At 40.8% G+C, this 22,592-nt stretch overlaps 1 protein-coding gene across 1 annotated transcript; it reads left to right on the forward strand.

Annotated features, from left to right (window-relative positions):
- The first annotated feature begins 4,676 nt into the window (after positions 1–4,676).
- On the forward strand, positions 4,677–21,518 carry LOC309393490 (ovocalyxin-32-like). The gene is made up of 6 exons (XM_081955773.1): positions 4,677–4,981; positions 13,515–13,577; positions 16,393–16,531; positions 19,029–19,150; positions 20,556–20,615; positions 20,962–21,518. Exons 1-6 carry the CDS (start codon positions 4,760–4,762, stop codon positions 21,112–21,114), a joined length of 759 nt encoding a protein of 252 aa, XP_081811899.1. The 5' UTR covers positions 4,677–4,759; the 3' UTR covers positions 21,115–21,518.
- The last annotated feature ends 1,074 nt before the right edge of the window (positions 21,519–22,592 follow it).

Here is a 22,592-nt window from a genome sequence, read left to right on the forward strand (position 1 = left end):
AGAGACACCAGGGCAAAAATAGCTGGAGAAAGAAGACACAGATCCGCCTTGATTGTGCAACCAGTGAAGTTGTACAAAGGGAGAACTGAAACTGACCATCTGCTAAGCAATCAACCACCACTCTTACTTAAGGAACAGAACCTGATTGAAAATGATGAATACAAGGAAATTAGCAAATAAGCACAAGTGCATCTCTTTTCTTTCTCAAATAAAAGAGTGGAGCTCTGCTGCTTTCTCCTCTTCCTTGGTCTCTAAAAGAATAAAAATATGTGATGGGTACAAAACTCATGAAACAAACTGCTGATGGAGAGGACAAAAGCTGACAGAGGAATGACTATATTGAAGGGCAATTATTAGTGAGGAGAAGGAAAGACTATGTCAACATCATCTCTGACCATCCAAATGGTCATCTGAGTCAAAATTAAGCAGGAAATGCAACATTTAGTGTAAACTATTTAAAACTTAGGGATGTGGTGGCTCAGTGCTAAGACACTGAGCTTGTCGATCAGAAAGGTTGGCAGTTTGGTGGTTCAAATCCCTAGTGCTGCGTAACAGAATGAGCTCCCGTTACTTGTCCCAGATTTTGCCAACCTAGCAGTTCGAAAGCACATAAAAAATGCAAGTAGAAAAATAGGAACCACCTTTGGTGGGTAGGTAACAGCGTTCCATGCATCTTCGGTGTTTAGTCATGCTGGCCACATGACCACAGAGATGTCTTCGGACAGCACTGACTCTTCGGCTTTGAAACGGAGATGAGTATTACCATCTAGGGTCAGGAACGATTAGCACATATGTGAAAGGGGAACCTTTACCTTTACCTAACATCAAAAAGAACACAATCACAGCAGTCTAACAATTCTTTTTTTTTTATTCAGCATCTTCTCTATAACAGGAGGCTGAGAAGGAAACTTCCATTGTTTCACTACTGTGTCTCATCTCTCAAAGGGGAACAATTACCTTTTACCTTATTTAAAACCTATTAGGAACATAAACCAATCTCATTATGAGTTGAGAATGAGATGAAAGGCTCGGTTGGAGGTAGGTAGGTGTTTTGGGGCTAGATTGTCCCATGCCAAGTGGGATGTTCACAAAAAAAAGTTCATATTTAACAAACTAGGCAGTTAAAAGGAAAGTCTTCATACCAGCTTGAGAAAAAAATCACAGGGGAAGCTCCTTTGCTACTGAAATTCAGGCAAGACAAACGTCAAGTAAAGGAGGGGGCAAAGTGAGCTTTATTGTCTGTTACAGTAGTTCCATCCTTCTCTATTGCTTACACAAGGGGAACAGAGACACCCAGTTTGGTGTTGTCGTTAAGGTATCAGCCTAGAACCAGAAGACCGTGAGTTCTAGTTCCATTTTAGGCATAAACCCAGCTGGTGAGCTTGGAACAGTCATTCTCTCTTTAGCCTTACAATATGGAAAACCACTTTCGTAATCTTGTCAAGAAAACTGCAGGGACTTGTCAAGACAATTGCCAAGAGTCAAGAGTCAACACTGACTCGCAATCACCAAGTGCTCTCCGATAAGGATAACTTATCAGTTAATTGTATTGCACAGATGTTATGTACACACAACTAACTTTTCCTGATTCTTCCGGTGCTGAATTTGAAAGAATCTTGACACAACAGAATTTTTTGTACTTCTGAAAGTCTAGTTCATTTGATCTCTGTAGTAAAGAGGATAATCTTTGTGAGTTCCTGTCTCTCACTGATCTTAAACCATGTGGGTTAAAAGATCCCCTGGTCCTTCCCCTTTCCCTTAGTTTCCTCTTATCTTCTTTCTACTGGAACCTTTTTTTAGTGATTTCAAAATCTTAATGAGGCATCCTGAAGTGAGAACTTGGTTTTCTTTTCTTTTTTTAAATTTATTAAATTATGCAATGACAATATTAAAAAGTGGGGTGGGGCTAACAGATGTTCTTTAAACTCCTATGGCTCAACATTATACAATCTTCAATATGTGTCTGCTCCAATGATGTATATGGAATGTGTGTAATTTTAGATAAGTAAGTGCAGTTTGCAAAGGGACGTTGCCCACACTCAGCTAAATAAAAGCTCCCTGTTAAAAATGTTTTCAAAATATTCTCTGTTACTCACTACGGAAGCAAAATGTGAATTTAGAAGAAGATAGTTGGATGACATTCCTAAGAATACTGTGGAAAACAAATCATTGAGATCATTGAATAAATCATCCAGAGTTTTCATGTAAGATACATTACTTAGAATAGTAAATGCTATTTGAAAGCTGATTCATCCAGTTTAAAGAGATCTTCCTGGAACTCTGAGTAATCTTTTTTTTAATATGTGCTATCTGATCAATGTGATGTTCTAATAAATGCTGGGGCTCTCCTTGTCCCCAAGATCCTTCTGCCTGTTTTATGAATCCTTTTGCATGTAGACGCCAATATATTTTTCAGTCTTAGAATGGATGTTCTTATAATCCACATAAGCAGTTGAAGTGTTGCATCATTAAAATGACACTAAATTCAGAAATATTGTTGTTCTTGGACCGGAATTTGTACAAGTTGTCTCATAAAAACTGGCTGTTTACATGATCATTTGAGGAACATTTGAAGAACAGCATGAGTAAGTAAATTCTATTTTCTATTTATTCTATTCCATTCCGTTCCATTCCATTCCATTCTTCTCGAAGTCTTTCTTTTTAAATGTAACAATGAAATATAGTTGGAATGTCCACAAACACACTACTATATTTAACACCATTGCTCTGTTCTTTATTTCCAGCATTTGTTATTCAAAAGTGTAGTCGTTTTGAAAATGAAAGGTCTCTTTAGTTATAACATATTTTATGTTTAAAAATATGTAAGCTATCCTTCAAAGATGGATTAATGTCTGTTCTTTAGCAAATTAGAAGAAAATTTTGATTCTGTTGGTAATCAGTAGAAAGAAAAACAGGCATCTTGGAAAGAAGTTATGAATGACTTTAAAAGCAAGGAAGAAGACATTGAAAAAACATTATTCCGCAGAATCCAGTTACGAAATGATGAAGAAAGTATGAAAATGTTGGATTTTAACCAAGTAATTTCTGCAGAATAAGAAAAACATGTGCTAGCCATTATGGGATAAACTGCTTGTCATAATATTGTTGAGTATTTTTCTGAGAATGAAGGAAACTTATAGTCAAACTGCTCCAGAAAAGTAATTGTTGAAGTCTTCAAAGACCAGCTGTGATGAGACTGTGAGGCACTTTGAGGATAAAATGGTTATGATTTTTTGCCAAACAGAAAACAGCTTTTGATACAACAAATACAACACACTGTATACAATACACTATCAGACTATCTGGTCCAATTATATATAATCAGTTGAAAAAGGTCATTAGGAAATCAACTGAAAATCAACTGCACAACCAGTAATCTTGCATAAATCTATAATACATTAGATACACTAGAGAACCTCAGCTGGGTTTTATTTGAAACTGGATTTTAAATCATCATCATTTGTCATCATCCTTGGGAAGGACTGAATAAGTGGATAAAAATGCCAAATCTAGTCTGAACAGGTGATTTGCCTGCGTGATACAAATCCTAATACAGGTGGTCCTCAACTTACAACAGTTCATTTAGTGACCGTTCAAAGTCACAATGGGTCTGAAAAAAGTGACTTATGACCATTTTCCACACTTAGGACCTTTGTAGCATCCCCTGATCATGTGATCAAAATCCAGATGCTTGGCAACCGGTTCATATTTATGACTGTTGCAGTATCCTGGGATCGTGCGATCAGCTTTTGCGACCTTCCCACAAGCAAAAATCAATGCGGAAGCCAGATTCACTTAACAGCCGTCTTACTAACTTAACAAATGCAACGATTCGCTTAACAACTGGGGCAAGAAAACTGATAAAACTGGGGCATACTCACTTAACCAAATGTTTGAGCCACCTAAACTTTGGGCTCAATTGTGGTCGTAACTCGAGGGCTTCCTGTAATCAACCTGGAGGAAAACAGAAAAGAGGAGAGAAAATGAAGGCCTATTTGAAGTTGTAAAGTTTTCCTGGGGAGGGGGGAGGGGGGAATGAAAAGATGGACACTAGAACCAGGCAGTTATGCAATTATGTGTGGCCCATAATTAGGCTCCAATTTTTACTATATTTTTACAGGTATCATTTATGCATTTATGGAGCAGATTCTCTGTAATTAATTAATTAATTTTATTGAATTTATAGACCGCCCCCTCTCCCCAAAGGGACTCGGGAGTTCAGGATTGAATTGTGGGATCCTTGGTATACTCAATTAACCAATTCCATTGCATTTATTTTGTACAATGACAATAAAGGCCATTCTATACTGTGAGCTTGGTGGTTTTCTTGCAGACAGTTCATTAGCCAATTAGCTAATATCAATGCGTGATTATGGTAGTTGATAGTTACCATGTGATGTACCCCCGGCGGTACAAATTTCACACATCTGGACAACAACTGGCTGGGGAAGTCAGCTGAGCAAATTAAAGCTCACTGCCTCAGCCGATCTTCTCCATTCCTGGTGCGTGTGTGTAGGGGGGGGGAATGGGAAATGGGGATGATCTCCCGTGGGTGGAGAGCCGACCTCGGTTTGGCTCGGGATAGGAGCAGCAGCGAAAGGGCCAGAGGAAGGAGTGGGCGCTACCCAGAAGGGCGCCTCCTCGCCGGGACTGGAGGCTGGCCAAGGAGGGGCCGACCCTCTGGGGCGCTACTTGAATCCGGGTGGCGTCGGCGCCTGTCCAACTCCGCGTCCGCCCGTCACCCTGTCTCGTCGCTAGGATGCCTCGGATGGCGCCGGTCGTTCTCCTGCTGCTGTTGCCCGCCCTCTGCTCGGCTCGACCGAGCGCCGGGCTGCTGCTGCCTCTTTCGCAGGGCAGACTCGATGCCTCCCAGTTGCAATTCTTGCGGGTCGCCCAGACGGCCGTCCAGTATCTCAACTACCAGCAGGGCTCGCCCAGTTATCTCCGGAGAGTCGTGCACCTCGCGAAGACCTCGGTCAGGGTAGGTAAGGGGAAAAAAGAGTCCAAGTTCCCGCCTTGGATCTAATGGTTGCGGGAAGGAAATCCTCCCGGCACGGTATTTCCCACTGGCCCTATCCAGCTTCTTTACCCACAGCCCTTTCCCCCGACCACAATTGCAAGAGGAGGCTGCGAAAGGGGCCTTAGTATCTCTTACTAAGAGATTACTTACTTACTTACTTACTTACTTACTTACTTACTTACTTACTTACTTACTTACTTACTTACTAAGACTGCGTGTTGTCAGGAACGGTATCAGTTCTCCTGCTTCGGCAGGGGGTTGGACTAGAAGACCTCTGAGGTCTCTTCCAACTCTTGATGTTCTGGATTCTCTTCGAGGAATTTGCAAGGAAAACAAAGCTGCTTCAACAATTGCTGCATATGAGGCAGCGTACAAACTAGTTAGACCAGGGGTCACCAACGTTTTGGACCTCAGGGACACTAAATTCATAATTTTAAATCCCAGGGACCACTAATATGATTTTTTTTTTTAAAAAAAGATAAATAGTATTTAGTGCAATATAAAAAAGGCAAATAATTTTTCTGCAGACCATCAAAATTTTCACACCACTGGTTGTTGACCACTGAGTTAGACTGTCATCCTTAGGAAAAAGTTGTCTCTTTACACCTCTCCCTCTTCCTCGTTCTCCCAAAGCCCTTCAAACTTATAATTTTGTTCCTTGGTAAAAATGTCTTTGTAAAGTTTGCCTGCATGAAAAAGACAAGCCGCATCTGACTAGCCTGGCCTCAATGTCTCTTTGGGGAAGGCAAATCTGACAACCTGATGCCCTGAGGAACTATGAGAGTCCCACACACAGGATTGGGAGGGGACAGATCACTTTGGGGGGGTATGGCTGAGGCTGAACTAGTGACAGCAAATCCCACCAACCCCAACCCAATACAAAGGAAGAATGACTTCATTCTTGGCTCCTTGAGGGAGCTTGTTGTTAAAGAAGAGTTTTCCAGTTAGAGATTGCGATTGGTTATGTGAGGTCAAGTTGGTGTTGACTCTTAGTTGCCATGTAGATGGATTTTCTCCCTGATGATCTGACCCTAACTTGGTCTTTCAGGTTTTTCAATAGTATTGTTGCTGGATGTAATAATCTTTCCTTTCACTCTTCAAAACATTAAATCCTTTCCTAGAGAAGGAGATCTTCACATAGTGTGTCTTAAGTAGGATAATTTGAGCCTGGTCCTTGATGCCTCTACTGATAACTCTGGGCTGAGAATCCATTTGTTTTATTAGCTGTCCAAGTATTCTCAAGAATTTTCTCCAACACCAAAGTTCAAAATGGCCAATACTCATCTTATCCGGCTTCTTCAAAGTCCAATTTTTGCTTCCACGCGGACTTCTATTTGCATCTGTGAGTGTCGCAGAAAATACCATCACTTGCATGATTCTGATTTTTGTAGGTAAAATTTTGGCACATCTTAAATATCTTTTCCAAGGCTTCATGGCTGGTCTACCAAATGGCATATCCATGGCATATTTCTTGACAATGTTTCTTGTTCTTTTCTTTTGATGTCTATGGAGATTCTCAGTCATCCAGGTCATAGTTGTCCCAAAGATGCTTTTTCAAGAGGCAACTGGATTTTCTGGATTTTCTTTGCAGAAGTTTCACTTCTCTTCCAAAAGGCTTCTTCAGCTCTGTTGATGTTCTTTGATGGTTGATCCTAAAAAGCAGAAGTTATCAACCATTTTGGTATCTCCATTTCAGTTCTAAAGCTGGTTGTTCTATCTGTTGCCATTAACTTTGAATTCTTTAACGTTCATTTCAGTCCCACATTTTTACTGTGCTCCTTGACTTTTATTACTAGAGCTTGAGATCCTTTGCAGCTATCCAGGCAGTCTCTTCAACATATCACAGCCAGGTTGTTTCTTCCTTCAGTTTTAAAACTATGTTTATCTTCTACCATCTAGTTTACCTTAGTATGTAAGATAACCATGGGGTTGATGATTGCCTTGTTGAATCCACTACTGAGAATATTCAAGTGCCCTTGATAAGAATTGTATCCATTCATCAGTGGGGGGCTTAAATGCCTTTGTTTGACTTTTCATTTGCAAGTCTTATAAACAACACTGTAAGTGTTGTGTTAAGGGTTCTGTAAGTAGAGAGTAGGCATGGATGATGGGGAGAGAGTAGCACATCTGCTTATTGAAATAATTGAGTTCTTACATAAAGAACATTGTGATGTCCTTTCATTAAACTTCCTTTTGCAAACAACATCCTTGGAAATGAATGTGGCTAAGGCAAAAAAGAGTACTTCGTGAGATTTAGAGACTTGATGAAAATCATGCTTAAATCTGAGTCCCGCGTTTAGCTTTTAAGTGGCTAATATTGCTAAGAAAACAGCATCAAAATAGAATAAATATGCTAACAGCAGTTTGCAAAAAAAATACTGCATAAATTACCATCAACATGTGCAGTGATATTAAAAACTACATTGTTTTTTTAATGTTTTTCCTAGTTTTGTAACCTGCCCACAATCCACTGGAGTTAGGTAACCAATAAATTTAAATAAAATAATTACACTGATACTCTTACAAATAACTATCCCTCATTTAACTGGAAAAGAGAAGGGTGTTTTTCTTGAAGGTATTTAATCTTCAAATCTTAGTCCTATTTTGCTTTCAGCAGATTAGAGATAAGAAGGCAGATAGGGTGATTGTTTCTTGCTGACTTTCCACCAAACAATCTGGAGACTCAGATAAAATCTTAAGACTTTTCGAAATCAGCTGCATCCTTTACTGCTGCCCAATGGATAAGCCTTCATGAGTTCAGAGAAGGTTTGCTCTCTTTGGTCCAGAAGCAATAAACACAATCTGATGGCATTTCCCTCATTCTGAGCTTCATCTCTATGAACTCTACTCTTACTAAGCATTGGTAATACTACTGACCTATTTAAAAGATCCTTCTGGCCGTATTATTTTAATCCTAAATGGGTGGGCTTTACCGTAGGTTTTTAGGTGAGTGACCACAAGCTCTAGACAAGCCACTTTGCGACCAGTTCCCACAGCTTATTAAAAGCTAGATCACCATGTTCTTAAATCTGAGTTCATTCCTGGTTGGCCACACTATTTCAACTCTTCCCATCCATTATAACTTCAGAATTCCCAGCTACCCTGGCCAAAGGGAGTTATAATCTAATTAATACAGTTGGCCTAACACATTCTAACAGAAATGCTGGCTAGGGAATTTTGAGAGTTAAAGTCCACACATCTTAAAATTGCTGAGGTTGAGAAAGTGACTAATTAGAAGACTGAATAGTGACTAGCCTTTCAGCCAGTTAGTCACATTTTTTTCTTTGCTGATTAATTGATGATTAGACAATATTTGGAACATGTGAAAAAAATTAAACTTTAAAGCATTAAACTTGGTTTGTGGGAATGTAATTAATATAATTATTCTGTCTCCATTCTGCCAGGAAAAAAAAGGTTTTCCTAAAAGCAGAATAAATCAGCACTCTATCTTCTTAGGATTCCATAAACATATATCCCTAACAATAAGAGACAGCAAGTCTGTACCACATATAAAACTGTCTAGATTTAACACATTGTGTTTATTCAACAAACTATAGTAAAGCAATATTGTGATGTCGACAGAGAGCAGATTGTCTCTAGTGTTTCTTCCAAAAACGTCATTTGAAAGTCAGAGGGCGGAAAGATAAGTTCACACATTGTGTTGAGCTGTGGTTTGTTTAATCATGGTTTAAACCGCTACTGCTAGGATTAAAAAATATACCAACCCCAAACCAAGCAGACTTCGTTATGGGTTAATGCAGTATGACCATAACCAGAAAAATAGTGGTGAATTTTAGTCGTATCTCCTCATCCTTCATATCAAGCTTCATGGAAGTATCGAAGTCTGAGTGCCAACCTTATGCAGGTGGCTAAGAAAGAAATGCTGCATTTAAAATCACTGTCAGGTTGTAATCTCTGCCTGTGTATCTTTTCTTATTTTGCAATAACCTACATAATATTATATAAACTCTCTGTAGAAACATTTTTGAAGCAGGCAGCAAAGACCTTGAGGTATTTTCTTTTTACCTTTTATGTTGATAGAAGAACAAAAGATAAAAGTAAGCAATCTCTGAAATGTTTTACAAAACAAACCAACTGGCTGGCCAAAACTAAAAGAGAATCTTAGTTAAAATTTCCTTTATATAAAATGTGTGCTTTTGAATGCAATGTGCAGTGAAGTTATTCTTCTGAGGAAAATGCTATTCCTTGATTTCAAACAAAAAGTAAACGCACTACAGTTTATGGGTTCAAAATACTTGTTGAGTTTTGACTGCTTCTTTGATGCACGTTCTGCATAAATTGTTGGGAACTATAAAAGTTCTGTATCCTTTATATATGCTTGGCATAGAAAAACTTGGTGGATGTCTGTTTGCTGAGCCTTGCTTTAATTTATGTTTCTTGGCTGACCAGGAAAGGATTTGCCCAAACAATTATTCACAATACTATTCAGCTCATTTCATGTGTTTAAAAAAGTTATTGTTGGTTACTACTTACTGGGATTTATTTTGGTGCATTTACTGACTTAAAACAAGGAGCCCAGTGGCTTTGTGGTTAGGACACTGGGTTGACAAGTAGCGAGGGTTTGTTCGAGACCCGAGTCCTGTCATGGGGCAGGGTGAGCTCCTATCCTTCGTTCCAGCTTCTGCAGGGTACATGAAAGGAGCCCCCAACTAGGTGTCGCCCAAGCAACGATGATGTCCGTGGCTTATCCTTTCAGCCTGGCTCCGTGCTTCCAACATGAGTGTGATGTAAGCAACATCAAAAACCTCATGTCATAATAACAAAAGTGTTAACAGAGGCCCGTGGTGGTGAACCTATGGCATGCAGTGCCATCCCACGCAGCCTCGCTGGCTCCTCTTCAGATTCCTGTGCACACGCTGGCCTTCGTGCAGGGGAGAGTGCCAAAATCTGGAAGAGCAGCATTCCGGCACGCATGCGCACACGAGCACCCAAACTTCCAAGTTTCCGTTGCGTGCATGCACAATGGACAGCTGTCTGTCAGGCCCATGCCAGAAACCAGAAATTTGGGTTCCACCACATGCAAGCGCGATGGAACGCTCTTCTGGGTTTCAGCGCTCCAGCACACGCAAAGGCCAGCCAGGCTGCACGTTCCTTGCGGGATGGTTTTGCATGCCATTTCCAGCACGCAGAGTGGCACGTAGGTACAAAGAAAGGTTCGCCATCGCTGACTTAGGCATTTCCAACCTATGGCACTGAACAGCTAGTAATGCAGCCTCCACAAGACCATAAACTTCCAGCATCATTATGTGATTTCTAGCAACATTTATATACATTATCTATTTTATATGCTGCCCAAGACAAGCCCTCTTCATTCAGCGCAACCCAGGCAAGCCAAAAAATTGGATAGCTCTGTATTAATGTTTAAGAGCCATGGTGGTCCAGTGGTTAGACTGCTGACTGCCAGCTGACTGCAATTTGGCAGTTCGAATCTCACCAGGCTGAAGGTTGACTCAGCCTTCCATCCTTCCGAGGTCGGTAAAACGAGGACCCGGATTGTTGGGGGAATAGGCTGACTCTGTCAACCACCTAGAGAAGGTTGCAAAGCACTGTAAAGCGGTATATAAGTCTAAGTGCTATTGCTATTAAGTTGACTCAAGGCTTTGGACCGATTTTGTTGCAACAGGCTGCTTCTATCTAATCTGGGCAGGGTTTCCCTCAATTGTTTCCACTGTGAGGAAATCCGATTGCGGAAGCCGAACCCACTGAACTGCCATTAACAGTTTCCTTCACTTTTCTCTGGAAGTTAAGCAGATACATACAGTATGTGGGTATACGTAGATAGGAAACCATATAGAAGTTCCAGGGTTTAGATGAGATTGACAAGTTGAAAAAAACGAAAGAAAACTTTCGTGATCGGGTCACCAAGACACAAACTTGACTTGAGAGTGTCAGGGTTCCACGTAACACTCATAACAAAAGAAGACTCCGAGGCTTGACATTCCTCAAAGTTCCATTTTATTAGAGATGTCATATTGGCACATTTGGGAAAACCCAAATCTGAAAGCTTCCAGATTTTCCCCACCCAAAAGAAAGGACAAGCTACATGCCCATCACATGGTCCAATCAAAGCACTGTCCCAACTGGAGATGCCACCCAGTCACACCCCTCCAAGTGCAGGGTGGATTGTCCTTGACTCTGGGAGAAAGGAATGTTATTATGACTATATATCTCTCCCCAGCTCCATACAATCTCCCCCTCCCAGTTTCCCACAACACTAAATGTGGGAAGATCCAATGCCCAAGATAGCTTCCAGGCCTGACATTTACATTTTTAATTTTCAAAAGCAACTCTTCCACTTGTGTGTACTGTTTAGAATATACACAACAGGACTGTCACATGAAGCAGGGGTGAGAATCCTAAAGTTTTTATTAGTTATATGAAAAGGCAGGACTGAATATTTTACAAACACCATTTTCATTTCAAACAATTGCTGCAGTGATCAATCCTGAATTCACTCCTCAGTATTTTCTATTTCAACCATCAACTAGAGTTTAATAATGAAAAGTAACCATTCTGCTTTGGTCATCATGATATGTGAAATATCGCACCCAGATCTAGTACTGCACTTTAGGAAGAATTCAGAGAAATTTGGATCAGATTAGGAAAAGAGTATGGAAGATTATTAGGCGACAAAAATATAACCCTCCCTGAACAGAGATTGAAGAAATGGTTTAGCCTGGAGAAAGGATAATTGAGGGAGGACTGTTTATTTAAAATATTTATATACACTTTCTGTTTAAAGAAAGTTTAAATAAACTATTTAAATAAAAGTTACATTTATGGTTTAAAACAATAGGTTAAAACAATTAGCATTTATTAAAATGTTCAAAAAAAAATCAAATGTACCATCCCAAATAAAATCAGCATATTGAACTATAACAGAAAATAAAAGCAGCAATAAAATGTTTTAAGATCACAGGCAGATGAACGTTGTTAAAAGGCCGAGGAGAATAAACACAGCTGGCTCCAGAAAACATAGTAAGGACAGTACTGAGAATACTTTGCTGGAGATTGTATTCCAAAATGGGGCTCCCGCTGAAGAAGCCTGTTCTGAGATCGACACTTGTTGCAATTCAGCATAAAGGAGGGAGGATTATACTCAAATATTTGAAAGGCTGATCCTTAGACGGCTAAGACCTTTTCTTCAGTTTTAGAGCACATCTGGAATTGTGCAATGATTTTGAGTTATAGAAAAGCACAGTCTGATGCGATCTTAGCAAAAACTTTCTGACAGAGCAATATGACAGTGGGATTGAGATCATCATAGACTTCCCTTCTACAGATATCCTCAAGAATGCTAGACAGTCATCACTCTGGCTTTCCTGCACTAAGCAAAACAGCTAGATTCAGTCACTTGACTACTTTCTTCCAGATGTATGTTTCCAAGATAGCAATAGCACTTATATACCACCCCATAGTACTTTACAGCACTCTCTAGGCAGTTTACAATGTCAGCATATTGCCCCCAATAATCTGGGTCCTCATTTTACTGACCTGGGAAGGATGGGTCAATCTTGAACCCATCAGGATCGAACTCCAGGCTATGGGCAGAGTTAGCTGCTAATCCCTGTTACTAACTCTTGCAAAAAATTAACAGCTCTTGGCTGCATTTGGCAATACAGGTAGTCATCTACTTACAACTGGTTGGTTAATATAAACAACTGCTCAAAATTGCAACAGGCCTGGAATGGGAGCTTTATGGTACTAAAGCACTTCTGGCCATCCTGTCATGCCACACAAATGCCCCCCCCCCAAGTGCCCAAATATGCATGATTGTATTTGGATACATGGCAACTGGCTCATTTTTACAACCGGTTGCAGCATCTCACAACCACGTGACTCCAATTTGCTATGTTTTTTCCTGGCTTCTGGCAAAAAAATCTCCATTCATGCAAATGTATGCCTGCAATCATTCACTTAACAACTGCTATAAAAATGACATAAAATCAGATCTGGTTACATGGGTGCATGAGTTACCGTAATAATGACTTCTGGACAGAAATCAGGTCCAATTGCAGTTATACGTCAAGGACTATCTGTACTCTAATGCTTAAGCAACCCTAAATATTACAGTATATTAGTCTGTAAAAATGAGATCACTTCTTTGAGTACAAAGTTCCAGGAATTTGTCAGAAGGGAAAGCTAGTAGGGAACAAATGCACGATGGCTATTCATTAGATGGCAGTAAGTGCTTATGTTGAATATTCATCATTTGAACTTCATTATAAAATTAATGCGGGACTTGTTTGAGAATCCTGAAATAACTTTTTTTTTAGGATGATAGGCACAAAGCAGAAAAGACTTGTTGTATCCCAACCACATACAGTTTTGCTAACATTCCTGAAACGACAGAAACAGGACTACTGCATAAATGCTATATAGTGTTTTAATGATCTGCCGCTTTAAAAGATGTTTGTGTGGTGTGTGCCATATATATTGTTAAAGTCTAACATAGGGCTTATATGTCTTGCAGAATATTCCAGGAGTTGGACATGAGTACTCCGTGCGGTTTTATACAAAACACATTCAAACTGGGGTAAGTGGATTGTTCTACTTTCTGTAGAACAATTTCAGTAACAAGTTTTTTTTCCTGGCATCAATTCACCGGAAACGAACCGTGATATCTGCCTTCTTCAGCATCCTATCTAACAAATTCTGTAGAGTGCTTAGATAGAGTGAGTTCCTCATTGTATGGCTGAGCAAAATCCATCCATCCATTCATTCCATTTATATAGCCACACATCTCATATAGCAACTCTGGGCAGCTCACACTATGTAAAAACAATGCAAAACACATGATATTTTTTTTAAAAAGCCTTCATGGCATGGGTTCAGGCTATCTGAGAAATCTATTCACCCCAATGAGGTTAGCCTACCCCATTCATGCCAGCAGAAGGAGCAGCCTGTGGATGCCATCAGCTGAGGCATTTCAGCTGGCAGGATGCAGAAGAAGAGTCTTTTCTGCTGTGGCTTCCGCCTTTTGGAACGTCTTGCCTCCTGGGTAAGATCCGCTCCCGCCCTTTTGGCCTTCCAAATGAGCTTGACAAACCTGGATCTACCAGCTGGCCTGTGGCCCTAATGGGAATGTGACATTTTGGAGGAGGCTAATGGAGTAGAAAACACCCCTTCTCCTATCTGTGCCCTAGCTCTCCATCCTGCTTAGTTTTATTTTCATTCAATTTTTTAAATTTAAGATCTTTATTTATTGTTTTATTCTCCATTTTATCCAATGGCTGTAAGCCTCCTAGAGTTGCCTCTGGGCGGGGGTGAAATTCAGCAGGTTCTGACAGGTTCTGGAGAACCGGTAGTGGAAATTTTGAGTAGTTTGGAGAACCGGCAAATACCACCTCTGGCTGGCCCCAGAGTGGGGAGGGAATGGAGATTTTGCAATATCCTTCCCCCAGGAGTGGGCAGGGAATGGGGATATTGCATTATCTTTCCCCTGCCACACCCACCAAGCCACACCCATAGAGTCGGTAGTAAAAAATTCGAATTTCACCTCTGCCTCTGGGGTGATGGGAGACATACAAGCTTGATAAATAAATAAAGCACAACAATACAAGCAGCAGCTGAGAAACTAAATCAATGTACACCGTGTAGTGCAATCCAGGTTTTCACCCCCACTTCACAGGTGGTATTCAGCAGGTTCTGACCAGTTCTGGAGAACCAGTAGCGGAAAGTTTGAGTAGTTCAGAGAACTGGTAAATACCACTTCTGACTGGCATCACCCCCTTCTATTCTCTGCCTCCCGAGTCCCAGCTGATCGGTAGGGAATGGGAATTTTGCGGTAATCTTCCCCTAGAGGGGAGAGGGAATGGAGATTTTATAGTATCCTTCCCCTGCCATGCCCACCAAGCCACATCCACAGTAAAAAAAATGAATCCCACCACTGCCCCACTCCAATCCCATGTTTGAGAATACAACCATGTCTTAAGGGCCACATGAAAACCTGACAAGGTTGAGAAAAATCTAATCTTGGGAGGAATGGTCTTCTCCAAAGATAACATTTTTCAATGACAGGACCTACAGAATGCCTCTTCTATTGGATCGAATAGGGTGAGAAGACACAAGTGGGGGAGAAGTGTTCCCACAAATAACCTAACTCTGTACCCCTGGAAGGTTCTGTTCATGACAACCAGCACATGTGTAACTAGAAGCACATTGGCAAGCACTGTAGCTCACGGAGCAGAGCTTTAACAGGTTCATACATAGGCATAGCTGTCTATATTGCAACATCTGCACCAACTGCAGCAGCGCTGCATGGAGTGCATTGAAGTCATCCATTTGAGAGGTGATTTGGAGCAGAAACTCTGGGGCTAAGAAAGGATAAATCAGATGAAGTTGTGCAAGAACCTTCCTGGCTGGATGGCAGCTATTCCTTAAGCAGGAGCTGCCAGTTTAGGAGGATACTCAGAAAGTGCAATCAGTTCTCTTTCAGGCAGTGGAACCTCATCCAGAACAAGAGATGGCAAATCCTTGACTACATGGGACCTTAATATGCATTGCCACAGTCTTGCTAGGATGGAGAAGAACCTGCCCCTCCCCATCCAGATTCCCATAGCCTCTAACCACTAAGGAGGCCCTCCAATGAATCATTTGGTCAAGCCAAGGGTAGAGATGTGATGCTGGGTATCATTAGCACTCCATTGGGTCCTGAGACACCCAGAAAACTGGGAGTTGTGGGATAAATAAAGACTTTGCATTGCCCCTCACTCCCAATCCAAGGGGCAGAAGGCATGTCTACCCACATTCTGTGTCACTGCTGGTCAAAGTAGTGCAGTACCAAGCAGCAGTGATTTACACCTACTTAGATGCCTCCATTCAATGCCTATGGGAGTACTGCTAGAGCAATGTTTGATTCCCTGAAATAAGGGATTGCAAGTGGAGAAGTTGTAGGATTTAATTCCATGAAAGCTTACCTTCCTTTCATTGTATCTATCTCTGATCAAGTTACATTTTTCTCACTGCATCATGCTTGAATTTCCCTTATCTTTGGGATCTTTTTGGAAGAGATAAAGTGTAAATAGACCTCCTGGTTGCCCCTGGCAATAGCTTCTATGCCTACAGCAGAGGAATATTTATCCCAGGTGTGTTTTAGAAAATAGCAGTGAAAAGGACTTCTGAGTCAGAGCAGTGATAATATAAATACTGATGCTTTTTTTCTCCCTGCAACATTTGCAACATTCGCTTCCATTGCACCTCAAGTGGTTTTCCGCCTTAGAAGTGGCATTGCCCATTCCATAAACAGTTTTTTTCGTTTTCATAGTCTGCTGCTAGAGCTAGGTAAGGATAATATAGCAAGGAGGTTTGGAAGAAAACAACCCCATATGTTATTTTCTTTTGTTTTAAAGCAAAACCTAGGAAAATGCAGTGCAATTGTACTCTACCAGAAGAAAACGTCTAAGCCAATGATTGAAATCAGTTGCACAGACAACAGAGATGCAGACCAAATCAAGAAGGACGACTACAACCTATTTACAAAGCTTAAAGGTACATCCTGGACGGGGAATCTTTTTCATAACCGCCCAGGGCTACATGCCTCTCTCCTAATTAACCAATTTTTAGATTCGCACAATACATTGAGCAATGAACTTACCCAATGATCTGGTTTTGCAGAAGGCACAAAGCTGGGGTGGGTGGGGGGAATTGAGGCAACATTAAAACTAACCAAATTTAGCATGTTATATCTTTAACTTACTTGTGTTGTGTAAAACCAGGCAACAGGTTCTAGATTTACGATGCTCCCTTCCTTTCAGTGTTGGTTTGGCAAATGTAAATATCCAAAAGCTGAATACAGGTAGCGTTTGAGCTATGACTATAATGGAACCTGCCCATTATGGTCAGGAGTCAGGAGGGCCATTAAGTAAACGGTCTCACTTAATGACCCCAATCCTCGTTTCCCCCAGTGTATTTGTTAAATAAATATGAGTGTATTAAGGCCTGGGGTGCCTCGGGTGGGGGGGCCCTGAGAAGACTAGTGCTGGCACAAGCCAACCCACCTGTGGTCTCCCAAGGCCTTTCCCTACCCTTTGATATAACCAATGCTCCATTTCCCATCCCTCAGGGTCCCTACAACCATTTGCTCCTCCTCCTCCCCATCCTCTGTCATCAATTGTTCAGCTATCTTTTGAAGATCTCCAGAGGGGAGAAGATTGAGCTGGGGAAGGAGGACAGGCCAGTCTGTTCCTGGGCCATGTGGCACAATCCCACAAGCAATACTTTTTTTCTGAGTGAAAAATAATGCCGGCAAAAGTCTTTGTCAGGATTCCAAATAGCATCCAAAAGTAAATCAGACTCCAAGGCAAAGTATTGCTCAAAGTTCCAATTTATTTAGAGATCCATGTTGGCACATTTGGGAAAACCTGAATCTGAAAGCTTCCAGGTTTTCCCCACCTAGTTGAAGATCTTGCCCCCACGCCCACAAGTCCATCATATGGTCCAATCTCCCACTGCCATGCTGGCAGTCCCACCCATCCAGTTCCGGTCAGGTGCAGAAGTGCAGAGACAAAGGATTACCTTGGCTTTCTAGAAGGAATTTTGTTTTGGTTACACATTGAGTAACTCCATACAATCCCCCCTCCCATTTTCCCACAATAGAAAAAGGCATAGTGGAATAATAGAAAGTGTGGCAGGCCAAAGATCCAAGAGGAATATGGCTGCAGGCCTGACGCTCTTGGTTTTCTTCACTAACGCTAGCCTTAACCTTGCGAGCCTCACTCAGAAAAAGCCGGCCACTTAGCCGGCCACGTGGCCAGCAATGGAATGGCCTGTCCTTCCCTCAGCTCTGGAGATCTTCAAAAAGGTGAGTGATCAGTGATGGAGGATGGGGAGCAGCACGAACGGGGTAGCGAAACAGGCCCAATGCCTTTGGGGACCTGCCACGCCAGGATGGGGTCATGGAATATGGTGGGGGGAGGTTGCTGCATCTATGCAGTCAGTTGTAATGGTGAACAACCACAGGATTCTGTAATGAACGTAACTTTGGGATTGGGTCGTAAATAGCTTTGGAGAGGCTCTATTTAAGATTGAACAGTTGCTAAGTGACTGGTTTTAAGTCAAGGACTGCCTGTCCTTTGTTATTAATTTGATTAGCAGTCTAGCCTTTTAAAAACAACACACATATAGGGATGCAACCAAATCTATGTGTGTAGTACTTTGAATACTACAAAAGAGACTCTAGAACGAGTGCAGAGAAGAGCAACAAAGATGATTAGGGGACTGGAGACCAAAACATATGAAGAACGGTTGCAGGAACTGGGTATGTTTAGTTTAAGAGAAAGAAGGACTAGGGGAGACATGATAGCAGTGTTCCAATATCTCAGGGGTTGCCACAAAGAAGAGGGAGTCAAACTATTCTCCAAGGCACCTGAGGGTAGAACAAGAAGCAATGGGTGGAAACTAATCAAGGAGAGAAGCAACTTAGAACTGAGGAGAAATATCCTGACAGTTAGAACAATTAATCAGTGGAATAGTTTGCCTCCAGAAGTTGTGAATGCCCCAACACTGGAAGTCTTTAAGAAGATGTTGGATAGTCATCTGTCTGAAACGGTATAGGGTTTCCTGCCTAGGCAGGCGGTTGGACTAGAAGACCTCCAAGGTCCCTTCCAACTCTACTATTGTATTGTATTGTAAGAATGAAGAGTTCTGATTTTTTTTTTAAAAAAATTCACTTTTCCATTGGAGTTTTGCAAAGATGACACTAATTGGAGATGATATAAATGCTAATCAAGATGTATCTCCAACTTCATCAAAGGGATGAGTGGGTGTTTGCAAATCAGATGTAGCACGTCTGCCTCTTAATAAAACGTATTAATGTTTGCTGATAAAAATTATCTTTTGACTCTGCATGAGAAAACCTTGAGCCTGCATAAAACAGGAAACAACCCCCTCAAATCTAGCTCAACTCCTAATAAGGTGAGCTTATTTATAGAAATATTGCCTCCTTTATTAGTTTCTCTCTCTTTTGTTTCCTCCTTCACCCCTGCAGTCACAGCCTCAGCAGATGAATTAAAATATTTCGCCAACATTGGCAGCAGTTACATTGCATGGAAGCAATCAAGTGAATATGTGGGTTACGTCATGAAGGAAATCAAAGATGCAAAGAGAACCGTAAGTTTTTGTTGTGACATGAAAAGCTATACTTAAGAACCACCGGCCAAATTAATCAGTAGTTAACACTGAACAACAATCACATTTTAGCCTACCATGTTTAAGGTGAACCTGTGTGTTAGGTTTGTGGTTCAATGTGTTCCAGGAAAAAAACTCCTGTTAAATAAACACCGAAATGAAAAATGTAGAATAATTATTTGTATGACTAAGAACTAATCAGAGATTAGAAATTCATTTTCTAAGACATTGGTGGCTTATTAAGTACAAAGGCTTCATAATTTTAATCTCTGGCCTGGTTCAGATTTAATACCAAGGTTTTCAAGACTAGATTGGACAACTGATTGACCAGGACGGTATAAGGTCTCCTACCTTGACTAGGGGGTTGGACCAGAAGGCCTTCAATTGCCCTTCCAGCCCTATGATCCTATGTTCCTTGAAACACATATTTTGAAAAAGCGAAAGATACTGACAGTGAAGAGGAGGGGTAAGGTAAGGAAAAGAAGATGCTGGGAAGGTTTATGAGTTGGTGATGGGCCAGTTAGATAGCTACTGTTAATGTCCTTGGCTTCATGCATAACATAGCATACTCACCGACTCTTCTCCTTCTCCCTCAAGCTCTCTAGGGCAGCCTTCCTTAGCTGCCAATGTTTTTAGCTTGAAGCAGAACATTAAGAGAGAGACAAAGCTAGAAAGTCCTGAAGAGAATGATGGTGCAAACTCAGAATCTGTGGAAAAAGAGGGAAGGTACCAACCCTACTTGCTCCTTAAGACGCTCTGGGTTTTGTTCTGGCCCATACCTGGAAAAACCAAAATGATCCAGGGTTCAAGTACTGCCAAACCCATAGCCCACTCGAGATGATTTGGCAGAATCTCTGGAGTACAACTTCTGTAGTATGGGACATTGTAAAGAAAAGATGGTTTTACTAAAATGTCAGGAAACATCCAACGAGCATAAGCTAGTGATGGCTAACCTTTTCTGAACTGAGTGCACTAGTGCATGCGTAAGCGCATGCACCCGAATCCCCCAAAATGCAATGCGTGCACTACCTCCCCACGCACCCATCCCTCCTATGTGCATGTGCATGACCCCCCCTGCCGCATGTGCCCCTCAGCGCATGTGTGGCAGAGACCCGAAGACCAGCTGGCCAGTGGGAGGCACATGTGCATGCGCAGCGGAGCTGAATGGGGGAGAAGATTCGCGTGCCATCAGAGAGGGCACTGCGTGACACCTTTGGCACACGTGCCATAGATTCACCATCATGGGTATAAGGCATTCTGCACACTCAAAAAAACCACTTATCTCAGCAGGCACATAGTGCGTGAATCCTAAAAAGATGCTCTTTAAAATATCATTATCTTGTCCAGCTTTCTTTATTCCAACCTTTTTTTATTCCTTCCTGCCCAGGAACATGGTGACACATTTGAATTTGACTGCACCGTTTTGATGGGCAGTGATGTCTCAACGGTATGGACGCTTCAGTGCTCAACAGTTTTGTTTTTATAAAATACTGAGCCTTTTATTTTATTTTAGCAGTATTGTTTTATTAAATGAATTAAGTCCAGTGACTATATAATAATCATTCCAAACTATTTTGCAAGGCCATTACGATCAGGGAAGAAATGTATAAAAATAGTTTATTAGACAATTCTATGCATGCTCATTCCAAAGTAAATCCTGCTAAATGCAGTAAGGTTTATGCCCAAGGAATTAAGTTTAGGATTGCAGCCAACAGATAGATACTCTGAAATATTACTGAAATCAATGGCTTTCCTCCAAGTAGACTTACTCCTGTCAATGATTATTTTTACAGGATCTTTCCTGTCATATGCGTATTACCTGGAACCTGGAGCTGCCAATAAAAGTGAAATATGAGTGTTTTACAGAAGACAGTTCTGCAGAATCCGCAGATGGCTCTGGGGAAGAGTCAGGTTCCTATGAATATTCCTTTGAAACTAATTTTTAAGTCGGGAGGAAAATCCTTCCGTTTGATGCAGTTGTAAACATTTTTGCAAAGGGGTAGCACATCTTTTGTTAATATTCCAAATTCAGTATTGAGAATCTTCTATCTAAATCAATGCAATCTGCCTGGAAGCTTTGCACTTGTCACTTCTGATCTATCATAAATATCTCTTTGTTGGTTACTTTCATAGAAATATTCATTTTTTCTATTATATGGAAAAACTGCTGATGTGTCACTGAGTTTCTGGCATTAGAAGTAACTCCTTATAAGGCATTTTTAAATATATATGAACAAAGGTCTTTGAAAATTTTAAAACTGCCATTTTAAGTATTTGATAAAATATTTTTAAATTTTGGAAAATATTTGATGCTTAGATTTAACTTATCTTCAATAAAAGGACAAAAATATATATTTGTCGGTGTCACTTCATGTTGTATCACCTGAGCTACAATATTTCAAAATTTCTTTTCGATGCTTTATATCAGGGGTGTCCAAAGTTGGCAACTTTAAGACTTGTGGACTTCAACTCCCAGAATTCTCTGCTGGCTGGGGAATTCTGGGAGTTGAAGTCCACAAGTCTTAAAGTTGCCAAGCTTGGACACCCCTGCTTTATATAATGATGTTTAAACAGGGTAGAAAATGGAGCCTGATTACTTCAGGTTTTTCTGAGATATACAAGCCCAAAGCAAACCTCTGCCAGCAGCCTTCTATGTATGTAATTTTAGGGGGGTTAAACTAAAATTGACTATACATTCTTCACCTAATTGAACTAAAATTTATCATAAATTCATCTCTAATTATTATTTTGAAGCGTAGAGGAAAAAGAATTTATGAGTAAATTTTGCAGAGCTGAGTGTCTTGCCTAGATGATGGTGGGGGGAGGAGGGAAGCTAATAAATAAAATGTCGGTATCAACTACCGTATTTTTCGGAGTATATGTCGCACCAAGATTTTGAAGAGCCAAATTTAAAAAAAAAAGTTTTTGCACTCTGCAGACCTCCCCCCAAAGGCTCATTTTTCACAAAAATGGGCCCGTTTTTTGTCATAAAAAGGGCATGCATAGCCTTTAGGAGGCTTGGAGGCCAAAAATGTTATATTCAGTGTATAAAACGCACCCAGATTTTCACCCTCTATTTTGAGGGGGAAAGGTGCGTCTTATACTCCGAAAAATATGGTACATAATATATTGTTTTTTGAAAGACAAATTACATCTGAATCTTTGTGTAAGCAATAAAGAGTTTTCACACAGTCTCACAGCCCAACTCTAATCTTCTGCATCTACGTGCATTTAGAAGTAAGGTGTCTCTGATTGAAAGTGGCACTTGCTTCAAATGCAAACTGCAGTTTTGCACAGCCTTAGTTCCATTGGAACAAAAGGTGTAGAGATCATTGAAACACAAACATTACAATTTGAATCCTTAGGTCTGAGGCTGGTTAATTTTTTTAAAAACCACACATTTGTTTGTTGCACAAACTGCATT

This window comes from Natrix helvetica (genome assembly GCF_964273705.1).
Source record: "Natrix helvetica genome assembly, chromosome: 5".
Taxonomy (NCBI): Eukaryota; Metazoa; Chordata; class Lepidosauria; order Squamata; family Natricidae; genus Natrix; species Natrix helvetica.

Coding starts and splice junctions, on each gene's coding strand:
- LOC309393490 (XM_081955773.1), top strand. CDS start 4,760: ATGCCTCGGATGGCGCCGGTCGTTCTCCTGCTGCTGTTGCCCGCCCTC. Junction 13,578..16,392: donor CAAAACACATTCAAACTGGG/GTAAGTGGATTG, acceptor TTTGTTTTAAAG/CAAAACCTAGGAAAATGCAG. Junction 20,616..20,961: donor TGGGCAGTGATGTCTCAACG/GTATGGACGCTT, acceptor TTATTTTTACAG/GATCTTTCCTGTCATATGCG.